Raw genomic sequence first — 13,801 nt, forward strand, 5'->3', positions numbered from 1 at the left:
TGTGTCTGCTCTGCTTTGGGAAGGCGGGAGGGGATGGACACAAAAGGTTGGGTATAGCAATCCTAAACTCTGAGTCAGCTTGCCTGGCCACGGATTTTCAGGCAATTAAGTAAATGGACTTGAAAATTAACTCATGGGCATGTGCAATGGGCCCTGTGCGGGTCCATTGGCGCTTGCCTTTCTTAAGGATGATGTATCATTGATTCCTCAATGGGATCGCCTCGGTCTGGTTCTCCCATCTCAAAGGATGTCAACTCGGGTTCCAGGCAAGGAAGGATGGAAGACTTGGGTCATCTATTTCTAATCAAATGCATAATTTTAAAAAATTATTCTGAGACAGAGAAGCCTACTACTTAAGCCACAACTAAGGAAAAAATAATATGTGTTAAAGTAAGATTACTGCTGCTTAGAAAAATATGACTTAAATGAAGACTCACAAGACTAGTTTTAGGAAGCCAGAATTATCTGGATCCCCAGGGACAAAAAATAGAAAAATTTCCCCACTAATTCTTTTCTTTCTGTAAACATCCTAAAGGTTTATTGAATTACAGTTATAAGTTGAAAGAAGGCAGTTTGCCCTACTTGGAAGAAGAACATGTTAAGCTTTTTTTTTTTTTTTTAATTGTAACAGAGTTTCTGAGAATTCTAAGAAAAAGCAATTCCTAACACCGTAAGGGCAATATAATTTTGAATTTGGTTTGCAAGGTTGACATTTTGGAAAAATATAATAAATTATGTTGATACTTTGGTAAGTTATTTGGTAATTCATGTTGCTGTAGTTATTTTAAGACCTAGTGCATAAATATCATGTTTCCATTCATTCAAAAAGCATTTACCCAGCACCAATCATGTGCCTGAAACTGGGTTAAACCCTGGGATTCTCTGATGAGCAATACTACTATTTATTTGATAAAAAAGTAAAATTAAGCAAGAACTATGCTCCATTGGGCCCCTGCTATAAAAATTGAATAGAATCACAGAATATGAGGGCTTGAAAATATTTTAGAGATCACCTAATCCACTGCAACCCACAGAAAGAAATATATTTTACATGTGACCTAGAACACATGTGTTTATGTGTGAATGAAATATATATATATAAATGGAAACAGGTTTCATGAAACAATAAATGCTCTTATTTCATTCTGATCTCTTGCATTTTTTAAAAAGTGTTGATCACAAATTTATGAGTTGATTTCATAACCCACTGATGGATCTCAAACTGGACTTTGAAAAACACCAGTGTAACAAAACCCCTTATCTTAAAGATAAGAGAGTAAGCCTGAGCTAGGTTACTTGCTTATTATAGAGTCTTGGTTAATGGAAAGACTAACCCACATTCCCTGTCTGCTGTTTATTGGTCTCTATCATATTATCTTGTTTTGTTTTCCTCTTAGAACTCACTATCACCATCTGAAATGACCCTGCTCATGTTGACTTGGGTGTTATCTATCACTTGTACTAGGAGGTAAATCTCCTGAGAACAGTCATCTTCACTGAGGTGCTCACCATTATTCCACCCATGCAGAGTTTGGCATATAGTACCTGCTCAATAAATATTTTTTTGAACACTTGAGGGCTCTAAACTGGACCCTGCTTTAGATTACTTTGGAATAACAACATGCCTCTGATGAGTAAGGAAACAGAATCACAGAGAAATGAAACGATTTGACATGAAACACACATGGCATCAACAAAAAAGCAAGAATCAGAAACTAGGTCTTCTGACCCAGTTCAGAGCCCTGAGTTTCCTCTGACATGTCTGTCATCTTACATTGTTAATCCAATTATTAATGTTATTAGTCTGACTTGCCCTAGAATACTCCTCACCCCCAAAGCGCAACTTTTCTATTTTCCAAGGACTAGGGGAGCTCAGTGTTGGAGAAGATGAGGCCTGTGTATAGGGTATAGCAACATGAAAACATGCTTCCAAATGTGTTGAAAGGTCAAAAATTACATTTCCTTCTTCTAAATTATGATCAAATCAAATGGGAAATCAAATGGGAAGTGTTTTTACATCCTAGATCCTAGCCAAATTCTAACAAAGAGACAAACTTGCTTTGTAATTTAATTTTGGGGGGCTTGTTTAAAGGGAAGCAAATTGCTTCTGGTCAGAGAGGTTTTTGTTTGGACAAGTTTCCAGTATGAATTTTAAAACTTGTTAGAAACTAAACTCCAGGACTCCATGTCAAAGAAAAAGAGAATGAGAGAGAGAGAGAGAGAGAGAGAGGGTTGGAGAGAGCTTCTGGCTTTAGGCTATAGATGAAAGCCCAAATTCTGCCAAACGACCACTTTTGAAATAACTCATATGGCAACTTACCCCAACTCACCAAACCTCCAGTGCCCACTTGAGAAAACCCAGCTTCATCTGGCATAGGGTTAAAGGGCTCCTCATGGCAAGTGCACCCCAGGCTTTTTCTGAGTAACCCCAGCAAGCCCAAAGGGTCCCCTGCCCATCCTGGGTCTTCAGTAAATCAATGAGTCTAACATCAGAGGCAAGTGATTGAGAACAAGTGCCTTTGATCCTAAGAGGAAAGTTTCCACTGGATTTTGATGAGTGACATTGGGTGTAGGGTTTGGGACAGGCTGGGAATATTCTGTCTTCTGAATCAGACTCAGAAAGTAATAAATACAGGATGCCAGGCATGCCATGTTTTATCCAGTGACCCTAGACCAGGGTTTCCTCAAGTTTTTGTTGCCTATTTTAAAGTTGGGGAGGGGAAGTTTGGAGACTAAATGAAAAGTGATCATATTAATTGTGCTCTAGAAGCAATTTTCCATTTCATATTATCCCAGCATAAATGTTGCCCCTGCATTCCATTCACAATGAAAAACATCAGGGTACAGAACTCCCAAGAGGGCTGGTTTCTGCCTAATGTACCCAGGGGGAAAGCCTAGAAAACATTAAAGTGGTAGCTAGGAGTTTTAATGAAGTTAACCTGCTGAAACCAGGGGAGGTTTGCCTGAACTACACCTGAAAGCACTTTGATTATGGCATCGGCGTCAAAAAAACGTGGTCCCTCATTTCTGAGCTCTGCTGCACTGAGAAATAGAATTGCACCTTTATATTCAGGCTAATTTCGCTGCCTTGCTGAGGGCCGAAAGCATTCTGAGGATGGAAGGGACGGGGGCTGGTCCTCCATCCCCACCGGCCACATCACAAGCCCAAATGGACAGAGGGTGCTCTGAACCCCTCAGTTTGGAACAGGTCCTAAGAATGTAAAGTCCAGCATGATAAATGCCTTCCGGTTCAGAAGAAAATAACCTCCCACTTTCTGCTAACATTGAGCCAATTCAGGTTCTACATGTTGGCTTAAAAAAAAAAAAAAAAAATTCAAATAATCCCTAGCCTTTATAAATGTCCCCTCTCTTAACACATAAACTCCCCTTAGCTTTTTAATATTACAACTTCCTGCTCCATTTCCTTTTATTTTGTGATGTGTTGCATTTGTTCAGTTTGGCTTTCTTTTCCATTTTTCTCTTCTGCTGGTCTCTCTCCTAAATTCCTTTCCTTTCACATCTCTTCCTCTTGGATTTTAGCTCTGCGTTTGCTCCTATTGTTTTCTTTTCTGGTCACAGCTGCCCCCTAATGGTTTGGGCTGGAGAAAGGAAGCTGGGGAAAAATATAAAATGTGCTTTTGCTTTTAACTTGGAATGTCGTCTCGGTATCTCTGGAAGGATACCCAAAACCTGTATCAATGGGGAGGTGAACTGGAGAGGTGAACTGCAAAACTGAGAGACAGGGTGGGAGGAAAGTTTAAGTTTTCATTGAATACATTTGGCTTGAAATTTTTTCAATGATGTACATGTATTACTTATTCTCTTTTTTAAGTTTAGAAAATAAATAGAATCCAAGTCTGGAGATGGAAAAGGAGACAGCCTCTACAAATCATTTCTTGGTCCCTGCAGAAAGCAAGCACCATTCCAACCCTCCTCCCCATCAGGGATCTCATCTGGAAACTAGAGTTGATTGGCAACTCAGTAAACTGCATAAGAGTAAATATGAAGTAGGAGAGTGGGAACTAATGACTATGGTGGGTGTGAATTAACCCACCCTGGAGTATCCTCAATAGCAAAAGGTCAGCTCCCTGACCCTTGCCTTTCTGTCACGACTTTCACGCTCAAATTTGCAACTATTGCCATCATAATGTAACAATCACCTGACATGTAGATGTCTAATTAAGGCACCTTAAGTCACAAGTTACAAATCTGAAAACAGCAATAACCAAAAAAACAAAAACACCAAAAAAACCTTACAAATCAGTGGGACTTTAAGAGTGTAGGTATGCATGTGAAGGAAGGAAAAGGAATGCACACTCATGGATACAAGATGCACGTTTCCAGGAATTGTAGTCTATGAATTTAGTGAGAGAATGGGAATCCTCAGTTCAAAATATGATTTTCCTTACTGGTAAAAAATTTCAGATCATAACCCTAAAATTTCCCATCACATCACCTATAAATGCCATGAAGTTACAAATAAGTTCTTGGCCTGTGTTTGTGATTGTCAAGAAGAATCTGTATTTTTTTAGGGGCTAGGAAAAGCCTTTGTCCAAATATCCAAAAATATCTCCTCTGAAAACCCTGCCAAAATGCCTAACATACTTACTTTCTCTTTGGGAAAAGATACCCAATATAAATACTATGAAAATGGAACATCCAGTTAAGCCCCATCCATGCATTTACATCTTCTTGGGGTATAAAAGGTTATCAATTTCAATTACTGATCTGTCTATGAAATTAAGACTAAAACCAGCTTTAAATTCATGAATGAGGATGAAGTCCAGGAAGATCCCAAGCCAAAATACAAAACTGAAAAGGGGTGGAAGTCATTCAAACCAACCGCTTCATTCTACATGTGAGGAAACTGGTTCCAAATTGGTTATCAGATTTTTCAAGGGTAGGGGAGACCTAAGGCCCATCTGCCCTGACATCAGGTTTCTGCTGCCCCAACCTGCTTCTCTCCACTGAGGGCTGGAGCTGAGGCCAAGAGCCTGGAGCACCGTGAAGGTGCTGATTCCTGGTGAGCGCTCTGGAAAAACTGTCCAAGAGAGCAGAGAAGGGGCACATATAATACAAGCCAGCCCTTCTCTTCCTCGCCAAGCAGACACCATATGTTTTCAAATGATACCTCTGCTGATACTGGGGTTCCCTTTTGGGTGAACAAGTGAGGTAGCCTCAGAGACTAACAAGGGTGTGAATTTCTAGGGCTTCTATGGGTAATCTCCTGCTCTGGTCTTTTTGATTATCTAAACCCGAGCTGTCCAATATGTTCAATAGCCCTTAAACTCATGTGGAATCTCTTTTTTTTTTTTTTTTTTTTGAGAGGCTAGGAAATTAAAATTTTTTAATAAAATTAAATATAATTTAAATTTCAGTTATCAGTCACACCGGGCATATTTCAAATGCCTAATAGCCAGGAGAAGAGCACAGATACCTCCTTCATTGCAGAAAGTTGTATTGGAAAATGCTGCTTTAAAGTGAAGGGTTGACAGGGTCCTTTTTGAAGCACTGGTGCCTCAACTTGTATAAAAATGAGTGTAGCAGAGGAAGAGCTGCCTCATGCTTAAACCAAACAGAGTAGCGAGAGCATTATGACTTCTTTAGTTTTCTTTGCCAAGGATTTCAGGGATGTTTGAATGAATTTTGCACGTTTCACTCGTTTTGTTCTCGTTTTTTCTTCTTTTTTCATTCACAAGTCTCCCCTACCTGATCTAGTGTCTGTGTCTGAGAAAGAGATGAGAGACACACACAGTTTAGAGTGAAGGAGATCTCAGTACTTTATGGAAATCTGCGAGGATTCTGGAAACCCACCAAAAATAATATCAAATAGAAACTACGAGGTGGTGTTGATTGTTTAAAGAGTGAGTAGGAAAAAACCCTATTGACCAGAAACCTGGACTTCAGCTTCAAACAAAAGAGAGAATAAAAAATGAAGACCTATTACATTTTAACTGAAGCTTTGCCTCTGAGACAGATGCAGCTAAACGTTAACTAGGGCAGTGTAGTGAATTATAGATTAAGATGCAATTATGTCTCCTATCTCCCTCTTTCGGGGTGAGAGCTTGTCAATGTCAGGGCTCAGATAAGGGGAAGCACCATGTGACAGGTGGTATCTATTGTGGAAGCATGAAACTTCTGGAACTCTTAGATCTTGTGTTCCCAGGAGGCAAGACCCCAATGTCTTACTTGCTTGCATACCTCCTGCATAGTCATGCTTCCAAGAGCGTTTAATAAGCACACTGCAATAAACACAGATGGAAAACCGTACCTGAAACAAACCTCTAGCAACAACCAATGGGTGAGTGGGTGGGTGGTGAAAGGGCTGGATCCAGCTCCATAAACCCCACCAGTTGGCACTTTGAACATGTTTTTGCAAACCTCTGACACCCATGAGGTGAGGCTCTTGGTGTTTTCAAAAGGCTCTTTGCTGTCACTTCTAAATAAATGTTACAACATAAACCTGGAAACACCACCACTCTGGCATTTAAAGGAACATGTTCTTAGGAGCTTTTCCCAGATACTTGAAACATCTGCTCCCTATCTGAAAAGTTCCTGGAGAGGAAAAGTGAAGAAATACTTGTCCAGGGGTCCTTCAATGGAAGGGCATATATCAAAGGTTATGTGCAAACACAGTGTCTCAGAACAGAGGTTCTCAATTCTGGCCTGATGAGCATTTACATCAGAATCACCTAAAACATGTGTTAAAAATACAGATTCCCAAACCCAAGGAATCTGATCTGCAGGAGGATGCTGCCCAGGGATCTGAATTTTTACCACTTTCCCTAGGTGATTCTGATGTAATCTCGGGTTGGGACTGTTGAGCCGGAAATGCCCATCTTTCCACTGGGGTGTGGCTAGGTTACAGCTTTCTCTTAGCATCTTTTACAAACCTGTTTTATGTTCCCCACATCCCTTCTTGTCAAAGGAATGGAATGTAGGATGGGATTATCTATTATTATTTCACAATGAAGGATAATGATGTAAAACGTCCTAGGTGAGTCAGTGATTCTGCCAGGATTCTCGACTTCACTAGTTAGCTGTTTTCTAGTCAGTTCAGTGTTTCTGTTAACTAGCCCATTGTTTCTGTTAATGCTACTAGTCTTAAGTAGGCAGGCTTCTCTATGGGACTCACACGAGTGAAAGATGTGGACTCACAAAATAATGAAAAGTACGGTGCCTGGCTCCTCACCCCTGCACCTCTGGTCGAAACCAAACCAATTGCAGCCAAACCCCTGAGATTCCAGTCTAGACAAAAACTGGGGCCGGCAGGTCTGAGCCAGTCCCATTCTGGAGAATTTCCCTAAAGATTCGTTTTCCATAGGGCACAGGTGGGATTTGTGTTTAGTCCCCAGAGTTCTTGGAAGTCCTGAATTAAAGCAATTCTAAGTCCCCCTGAGTCCGTGGGCTCTTGTTCAGAGTGAGCTGGGGGAGATCTGGTCTCAGTCTAAATCTTCCCTGGTCTGATCTTAAAGGGCTGTGAGCTGGAAGGAAAAGCACCGCCAGAAGTGCTACTGCAGGTACTGTTACCATTATTTATTGAGTGCTGCCCCCTAGAGGATTCAAAATGGTCTGGCCGCTGGGAGTCCCCAGGGCTCTGAACCAAAGACTCACCCTCTACCCAACTGCAGGAAATCAGGACTTGACTCAAGTGGACTGATTAGAACTCTTGCAACAGCCATACTGAGGACTCCCAGGAAGTAAGTTAGTTCCTTCTTAATGACTCCTCTGAAAAATTAAAATCTATGATGCTGGGAATCAGGTCCAGGAACAGAACACTGAAATTGACCCTTCTCCCTACCAGACCAAAGACCCTCAAAGCATCCTGATAGGGACCGCCAACCCTGAGAACCTGAGAGCAGAAGTCCAGAGTTTCCTTCTTATGGTTTCCTAATGGGCTTCAGTTTACTTTTTCTTTGTCTCCCCTTCACCTGAACTCTCTATAATGTTCTCAGAAACAGAATTCTTCCATGTTCGGCACTTGCTAGATTGGTTGGTGGTGGGGAGGTGATCCTAAATGACTCTCTTTATTAAACCTGTGTCACTGTAGATAATGTTATTTTTCCTTAAGTTAGTACCTTGGCAATGATAGAAGCCGAGATCTCCAATTAAGTTTCAAAATCCAGACTGCCTCTTTACTCCATTAAATATTGGGGAGCAGTGGTCTTTCTTTACAACTGACATTTAAACAGGAAAAAAAGTTAACTTGGAGTTTTTAATAATACGGTTGTGCTCTCAAGGCCAGGAAGGAAGGGGGGAAAGAAGGACAGGAGAGAGAGAGAAAAAATGAAAGGAATGAGAGGTAGTCTTTACGCCAGCCAGGGAACATGCTCACTGGAAAAACTCACCAGGCCTCGGTTAAATGCCCTTTCAAACCAGGCATCTAAGATTAACAGTGTGATATGCAGCCAGTGGATCTACACAGCACTGTAAAATCCTTGCACGGCTTGGCTCAACTATTTGCAAATGACTTCTGATTCAATTTTGTTTTGGTTATCTCAGTGTAAATAACAGTTAAGTGGGAGTTACAGATTTTTCAAACACTAAAAGTGATAAACAAAGCTAATGGCAAGTCCAGATAAGGAGGAAAACCACCCAGAAGAATCCACAAGCACAAGCAAAGAAATAAATGGGATAGTCAGATGTGTGTGTGTTTCTTGTCACCGAAACTTTATTTTTCTTAATCTGCAGAGTGGCAGAAAAGGTATACGCAAAGTGTTATTTAGACTGTTCCTGTTAAGAGTCTTTATGATAATGTAGTAATAGGTGCCTAGTGAAGCAAGACAGTTTGGAATCCACAAAGCCATCCTTAGAAACAAAGATACAAGTGTTTTCCCAACTGTTAGCTCGAGGCTCCCTCTAAACAGGCTTCACGCCTCCATTTAAAAATAGTTGGCATAATGCTGTTTTCTTTCTCTCGGCGTTGTGTCCACATTTCCATGGGGAAATGTGAATAGAAGTCGTTACAGTAGCATTTCGAGAAACCTTCATGTACCTGGACTTTTTTTGGAGAGTTGGGGGAATCCAATTTAATTACCTGAAAAATTTCTTTTTAGAATGTCTTTCCTCTTCTTCTGATAGTTACGAGTCAGGAGCGCAGGGGAAACTACATCCTCACCCAGAGAGGACAGGAGTATGTTTGGGACACAACAAAGGATCCGAGTAGTAAACGCAGGGAGTGTTTGGGGTTTTATTCAGCCGGGGCTGACCGTGTGTGTCGCCGCCGCGCACTGCTGCCTGTGCGAACGCATGGCTGAGCTGCCGCCCGGCTCCCTACTCCAAACACCGTACGCCACCCAACGCCTCTTGTAACGCCATTGCGCGTGGCATTGTGTTGGGTTCTACGTGTGTGGCACGGGAGTCGGGGAATCGGGGGACAACAAGAATTTCCTCCGTTTCCCGCGGAGTCTTCCTCGGGCGGGGGCCAGGCGGCCAAAGGCAGCGCGCCCTGGAGGTGCCCGGGGGCTCTCCTTCTCCAGGGCATTACGCACGGGCGGCCCGGCGCAGCCAGGCGCGGAGGTGCCCACGGTGGGAGAGTGGTGGCCGGGTGGGAGCTGCCTTAACTTTGATCCGGCCGCGGCCGAGGGGGGGAAACCGCCGCCGCCCCGCCCGAGCCGGGTGCCGCCGCGCTCTGCTCTTCGCCGCGCGTCTCCGCGGCTGCCTCTTTAATCAGGAACACAGAAGGGGCGGGCCCTGAGCCGGCGCGTAATCGGATAGCTCTGCCGCCGCTCTGACATCCACCCGCTGCTCGGCCTGAAAAGGCAGGGGGGAGCCGGAGGGGAAGCAGAGAACGCGAGCGAGGCAGCAGCCCGCAGCCCGCCCCCAGCACATCCTCAGACGCGCAGACACTCGGCAAGGCGCTAGGCGAGGTGGAGGTGAGGGCGGGCGCGAGCGAACTCGGAGAGCGGCTCGCTCGCTCCCAGGCGATCCCAGCCGCCGCCGCCGCCGCCGCACCACCACCACCACCAGCAGCAGCACCAGCAGCCGCCGCCGCAGCAGCTTCCTTCCTCAGACTCCCCTCTTGAGGCTGGCCAAGCGGGTGTAGCCTTTGGGGGAGGCTCCCGCTAGAGGAACCCGGTGAGGGCAAGAGCTGGGCGGCCGCCTCCCGCTCGGGCCGTCCGGCGGTCGGTGCCTCCACCCGCGTGTCGGTCCCGAGTGCCGGGGGATGTGTGTCAGTTTACGCCTCTGAGATCACACAGCTGCCTGGGGGCCGTGTGATGCCCAAGGCAAGTCTTGGCTTTTATTTTTATTATTTTTTCCTTTTTTTTACGCTTGGCTTACGGGAAATACTCGTGATGTTGTAGGATAAAGGAAATGATACTTTGAGGAACTGGAGAGGGCATAGATGCGTTTTGTTTTTAAGAGAGGAAACCCGTCCTCTCTTCCCGGCTTGCTCCCTCTTTGCTGATTTGAAGAGCTACCCTCCTCCTGGTGAGGTGGGGATCCAGCAAGAATAAAGGTGAAGACGGGCCGCCAGGACCCAGGAGGGAAACACTGACCAGTAGAAACCTTTGCAGAGGACACTGTAAGGAAGAACATAAGAGAGAGAAAAATACAAAGACTTATAATTAAACAAGAAATCTACAAAAACAGCTCTGGAGAAAGCTTCCTTCTCCAAAATGGATATGTTTCCTCTCACCTGGATTTTCTTAGCTCTCTACTTTTCAGGACATGAAGTGAGAGGCCAACCAGGTAAGCCCCTGAAAGTTGTTTTTTGTTTTTTCTATTCATTTCAGTATGCCTTTACCTTTAAAAGCAACTGCTAATGCAGGGGGCCACACGCAATGGCAAAGAAGGAAGATCTCTCAATACTGAATAATTTAGAGAGAGATCCCAGCCGGCCCTCCCTACACCACCACCGCTGCTAAAACCCAACTTTTCTCCCCTGCTAGGAGTGTGTGAGTGTGTGTGTGTGTGTTTTGAAACATAGACAGAATTTGGCGGTGTTCAGATGTCACATATGGACTGAATCAAAGGTTTAAAAATACTACAAAGCTTTTGCATTACAGTTTTGGGGAATTTTTTTCCCCTGTCTTGAAGCAGAACACATCTCCCTTGAGTTTCTTCAACCTAGCCAGCGAAATATAAATCATTTGCGTTCTCTCCCCTTAGCTACATTGAGCAATGTTAACTGAAGGGCTTGGGAACTACAAGAGTCTAGTTTGGGTTTTCCAGTGCTGTAGATTGTTTGCAGAATGTGTGGATGAGCCTCAGGATCATTGGGCTTAGGCTGAAGGAGCAAGTTGTCTTGCGGCTGAGCTAGGGGCTTGGGGATGGGCGCTTCTGGCAACCAAGGCGTTTGGTCATTCAGCTCTCTTTCCTGCTGTATTTTCTGGGGAAGTAAATCATGTGTTCTTTTAAAAATTATTATTAGATAACACAAACTATGTGGCCCTCAAAGGTCTCTCATTCTTGTGAAGTGGTTAGAAACTTTTGAGTGGAATTTGTTCTCAACCACTGCCAAAAAGGGTGCGTGGACAGACTGCAGAGATAAGTACTGCAAGGCCCAGAACCGTCTGGGGCCAGTATTTGTGAGCTAGGGGCACACTCTCTGAGAAGGGTTGGTTCCAGGGGATCCAGTGGGGCATGTTCTTGCTTCCGCATACCACTCTCCGGGGTGAGCCTCTCTCCCCTCTGACAACAGTGTCTGCAGTCTGACAAAACTCTTAAAAGCTGCTACAGGTGATTGAGAGTGGGGATACCATCCCGGGAGGAAATGGGGGAAAGGAAGAGGGGAGAAAAAGCCTGCCTGAAGTGCCCTTACCCGCAGGCACTTCGGAGGCTGCCACTGCAGCGGTAGCACTAACCCCTTGCAGCCTCCCGGGCCCTCCCCCATCACAGCGGGCTAGTGGGAGCCCGCTGGGGGAGCCCGGGACTCTAATTCTCACTCCCCAGCACTGGCACACACCCCACTCGAAGCTTGGGTGTTTATTTGAGGGGGCGAAAGATTCGCGAATGCCCTTGTTATCCAAATCCACACGTTTGCTGCGTCTTCTCTGCCATAACTGGTCTTCAAAGCAGTTGAAAATCGTATCAAAGAGATGGGTGCAGGTCCCACTTGGGGAGATTTCCTGTGGCTCCCCATTCCCTGTTGCCTTAATTCTAAGTTCCCAGCTTGAAGCGAAATTAAATTACCTCCCACAGACCTGAAAGCTGCATAAATTATATATGTGTGATTCGCTGTGTGTATATGTGTGTGTGTGTGTGTGTGTGTGTGCCCTCGTGCGCGCGCGGTGAGGATGCCCACGGTACATTATGTATTCAGGCACGGACTCTGGTAGGCCCCGGCGCGCGAGCGCGCGCACACTGGCGCACACACCGGCGCGCGCGCGCGCACAAACACACACACACACACACACAACTTAAGGTTCCGTGTGCTCTGAGGGGCGGGAGGGGTAGTAAAGACTCGGGGGCCATCTCCTACCCCAGATGTTCTCACATCTGTCCCCGAGCACTGCGCGGAGTGTGTACGTGTGTGTGCGACGTCCGTTCAAACCCACTCCCGCTCTGCCACCTGCCTTCCGCGCTCTCTGCAGAGCCCCCTCCCACCCCAGCCCCGGGCGGCGCTGCGTCACTTCTAGAGAAGCCCAGAGGCGCGGAGCGCGGGGCTGGTCGCCCTCTATGAGGCCTCAGGCAGCCTCGGACCCAGGGTGGGACCTCCTGATGGGACGCGGAGCTGGGACCCGCCCGGGGTGGGTATTCTCCCTCACCCGAAAAGGCGATCGCAAGCCGCTGGCCGTTCCGGCTTTTCGTCGGAGCAGCGGACTGGCACCGGGGCCGGCAGCGGGTGGCAAAGGGCGAGGCCCAGCTAGACCTCTGACTCACCCGGTGCGCGCCGGCCGGGAGGGGGCCGTGCCGGGGAGCAACTGACCAAATAACCTCGTGGCCACGGCGGGCAGCCTCTTGCACTGGCGGGCGGCTGGGAGGCCCAGTGGGCGTCGCGCACCAGGCTCCCCCTGTCCTTGCCACGCCGGCCGCCTTGCCAGATCGCAGCGCCGCCGCCCGCCTGTCTCCCTCCTGCCCCGGCTCGGGGGCTCGGGGATTCGGGGCCGCTCGGAGGGCCCTGCTCGGAGCGCCCCCTCCTGCCTCCCGCACTGCACTTTGCGCTGCATTACCCCTGCTGCCCCCAGAGAGCCGGCTTTGAGGGGCTGGGGGCCCGAGCGCTGGACGAGCTGGGTGGCGGGAAGACTGGGTGGGATTCGGAGCAGAGGTTGGAGGCGCAAAGGAGGCAGCTTGAGCCGCCGGAATGCGAGCGACTTGCGCGGCCTCTAGTAGCGCTGCGCGCCGGGCGCCCGCGGGTGCGCGCGAACAGGTGAAGAGCACGCGGCGCGCGGGCATTCCACGTGGTGGGGACGTGGTGGCCCCCCAGCCTCCCCCCTACCCCGCGCTGTCTCTAACGCCGCATCGATTTGTTTGGGCTACGCAGCAGAAACAGAGCCGAGCGATCCATAAACATTCTATTAGGGAAAAATATTCCCAGCGAAAGCAAAACCGAAGCTCAAGCCTGGGCTAAGTGGGCCGCCTCCAACTCCTGCAGCCTTGTCCCCTCCCCCTCCTGACTAAGGACACCTCCAGGGAGAAGCTTGCGGCATTTCCTCAACGCTGCCCATTGCCAGAAAGTTAAGTCGCCGCTGCGGAGAAACCTCTGCAGTCGCCGGCGAGTTCCGCCTCCCCTCCCCCGCCATCTCGCTCTTTGCTTTTCCGCTAGGGAAAAAGAAATATTCACGGCCAATGCTTCATTTTCACTGATTGATTTCTCTTTAATATCAACATAAGTTAATGGAGGCGGGGCGAGCTGTGA

General features: G+C 46.8%; 1 protein-coding gene across 4 annotated transcripts in view; it reads left to right on the plus strand.

Moving 5' to 3' along the window:
- Nucleotides 1-9,733: 9,733 nt before the first annotated feature.
- Nucleotides 9,734-13,801, plus strand: part of NRP2 (neuropilin 2) — a 114,660-nt gene continuing 110,592 nt past the window's right edge. For 2 of the 4 annotated variants that reach the window (XM_061186715.1, XM_061186724.1), the window contains exon 1: nt 9,734-10,692. In XM_061186715.1, the coding sequence (XP_061042698.1) occupies nt 10,620-10,692 (73 nt within the window). In that variant the 5' untranslated portion in view covers nt 9,734-10,619. The remainder of the gene's footprint in view (nt 10,693-13,801) is intronic. The other 2 variants (XM_061186708.1, XM_061186732.1) reach the window with 1 other exon arrangement.

Source organism: Eubalaena glacialis, chromosome 1 (assembly GCF_028564815.1).
Source record: "Eubalaena glacialis isolate mEubGla1 chromosome 1, mEubGla1.1.hap2.+ XY, whole genome shotgun sequence".
NCBI classification, from domain to species: domain Eukaryota; kingdom Metazoa; phylum Chordata; class Mammalia; order Artiodactyla; family Balaenidae; genus Eubalaena; species Eubalaena glacialis.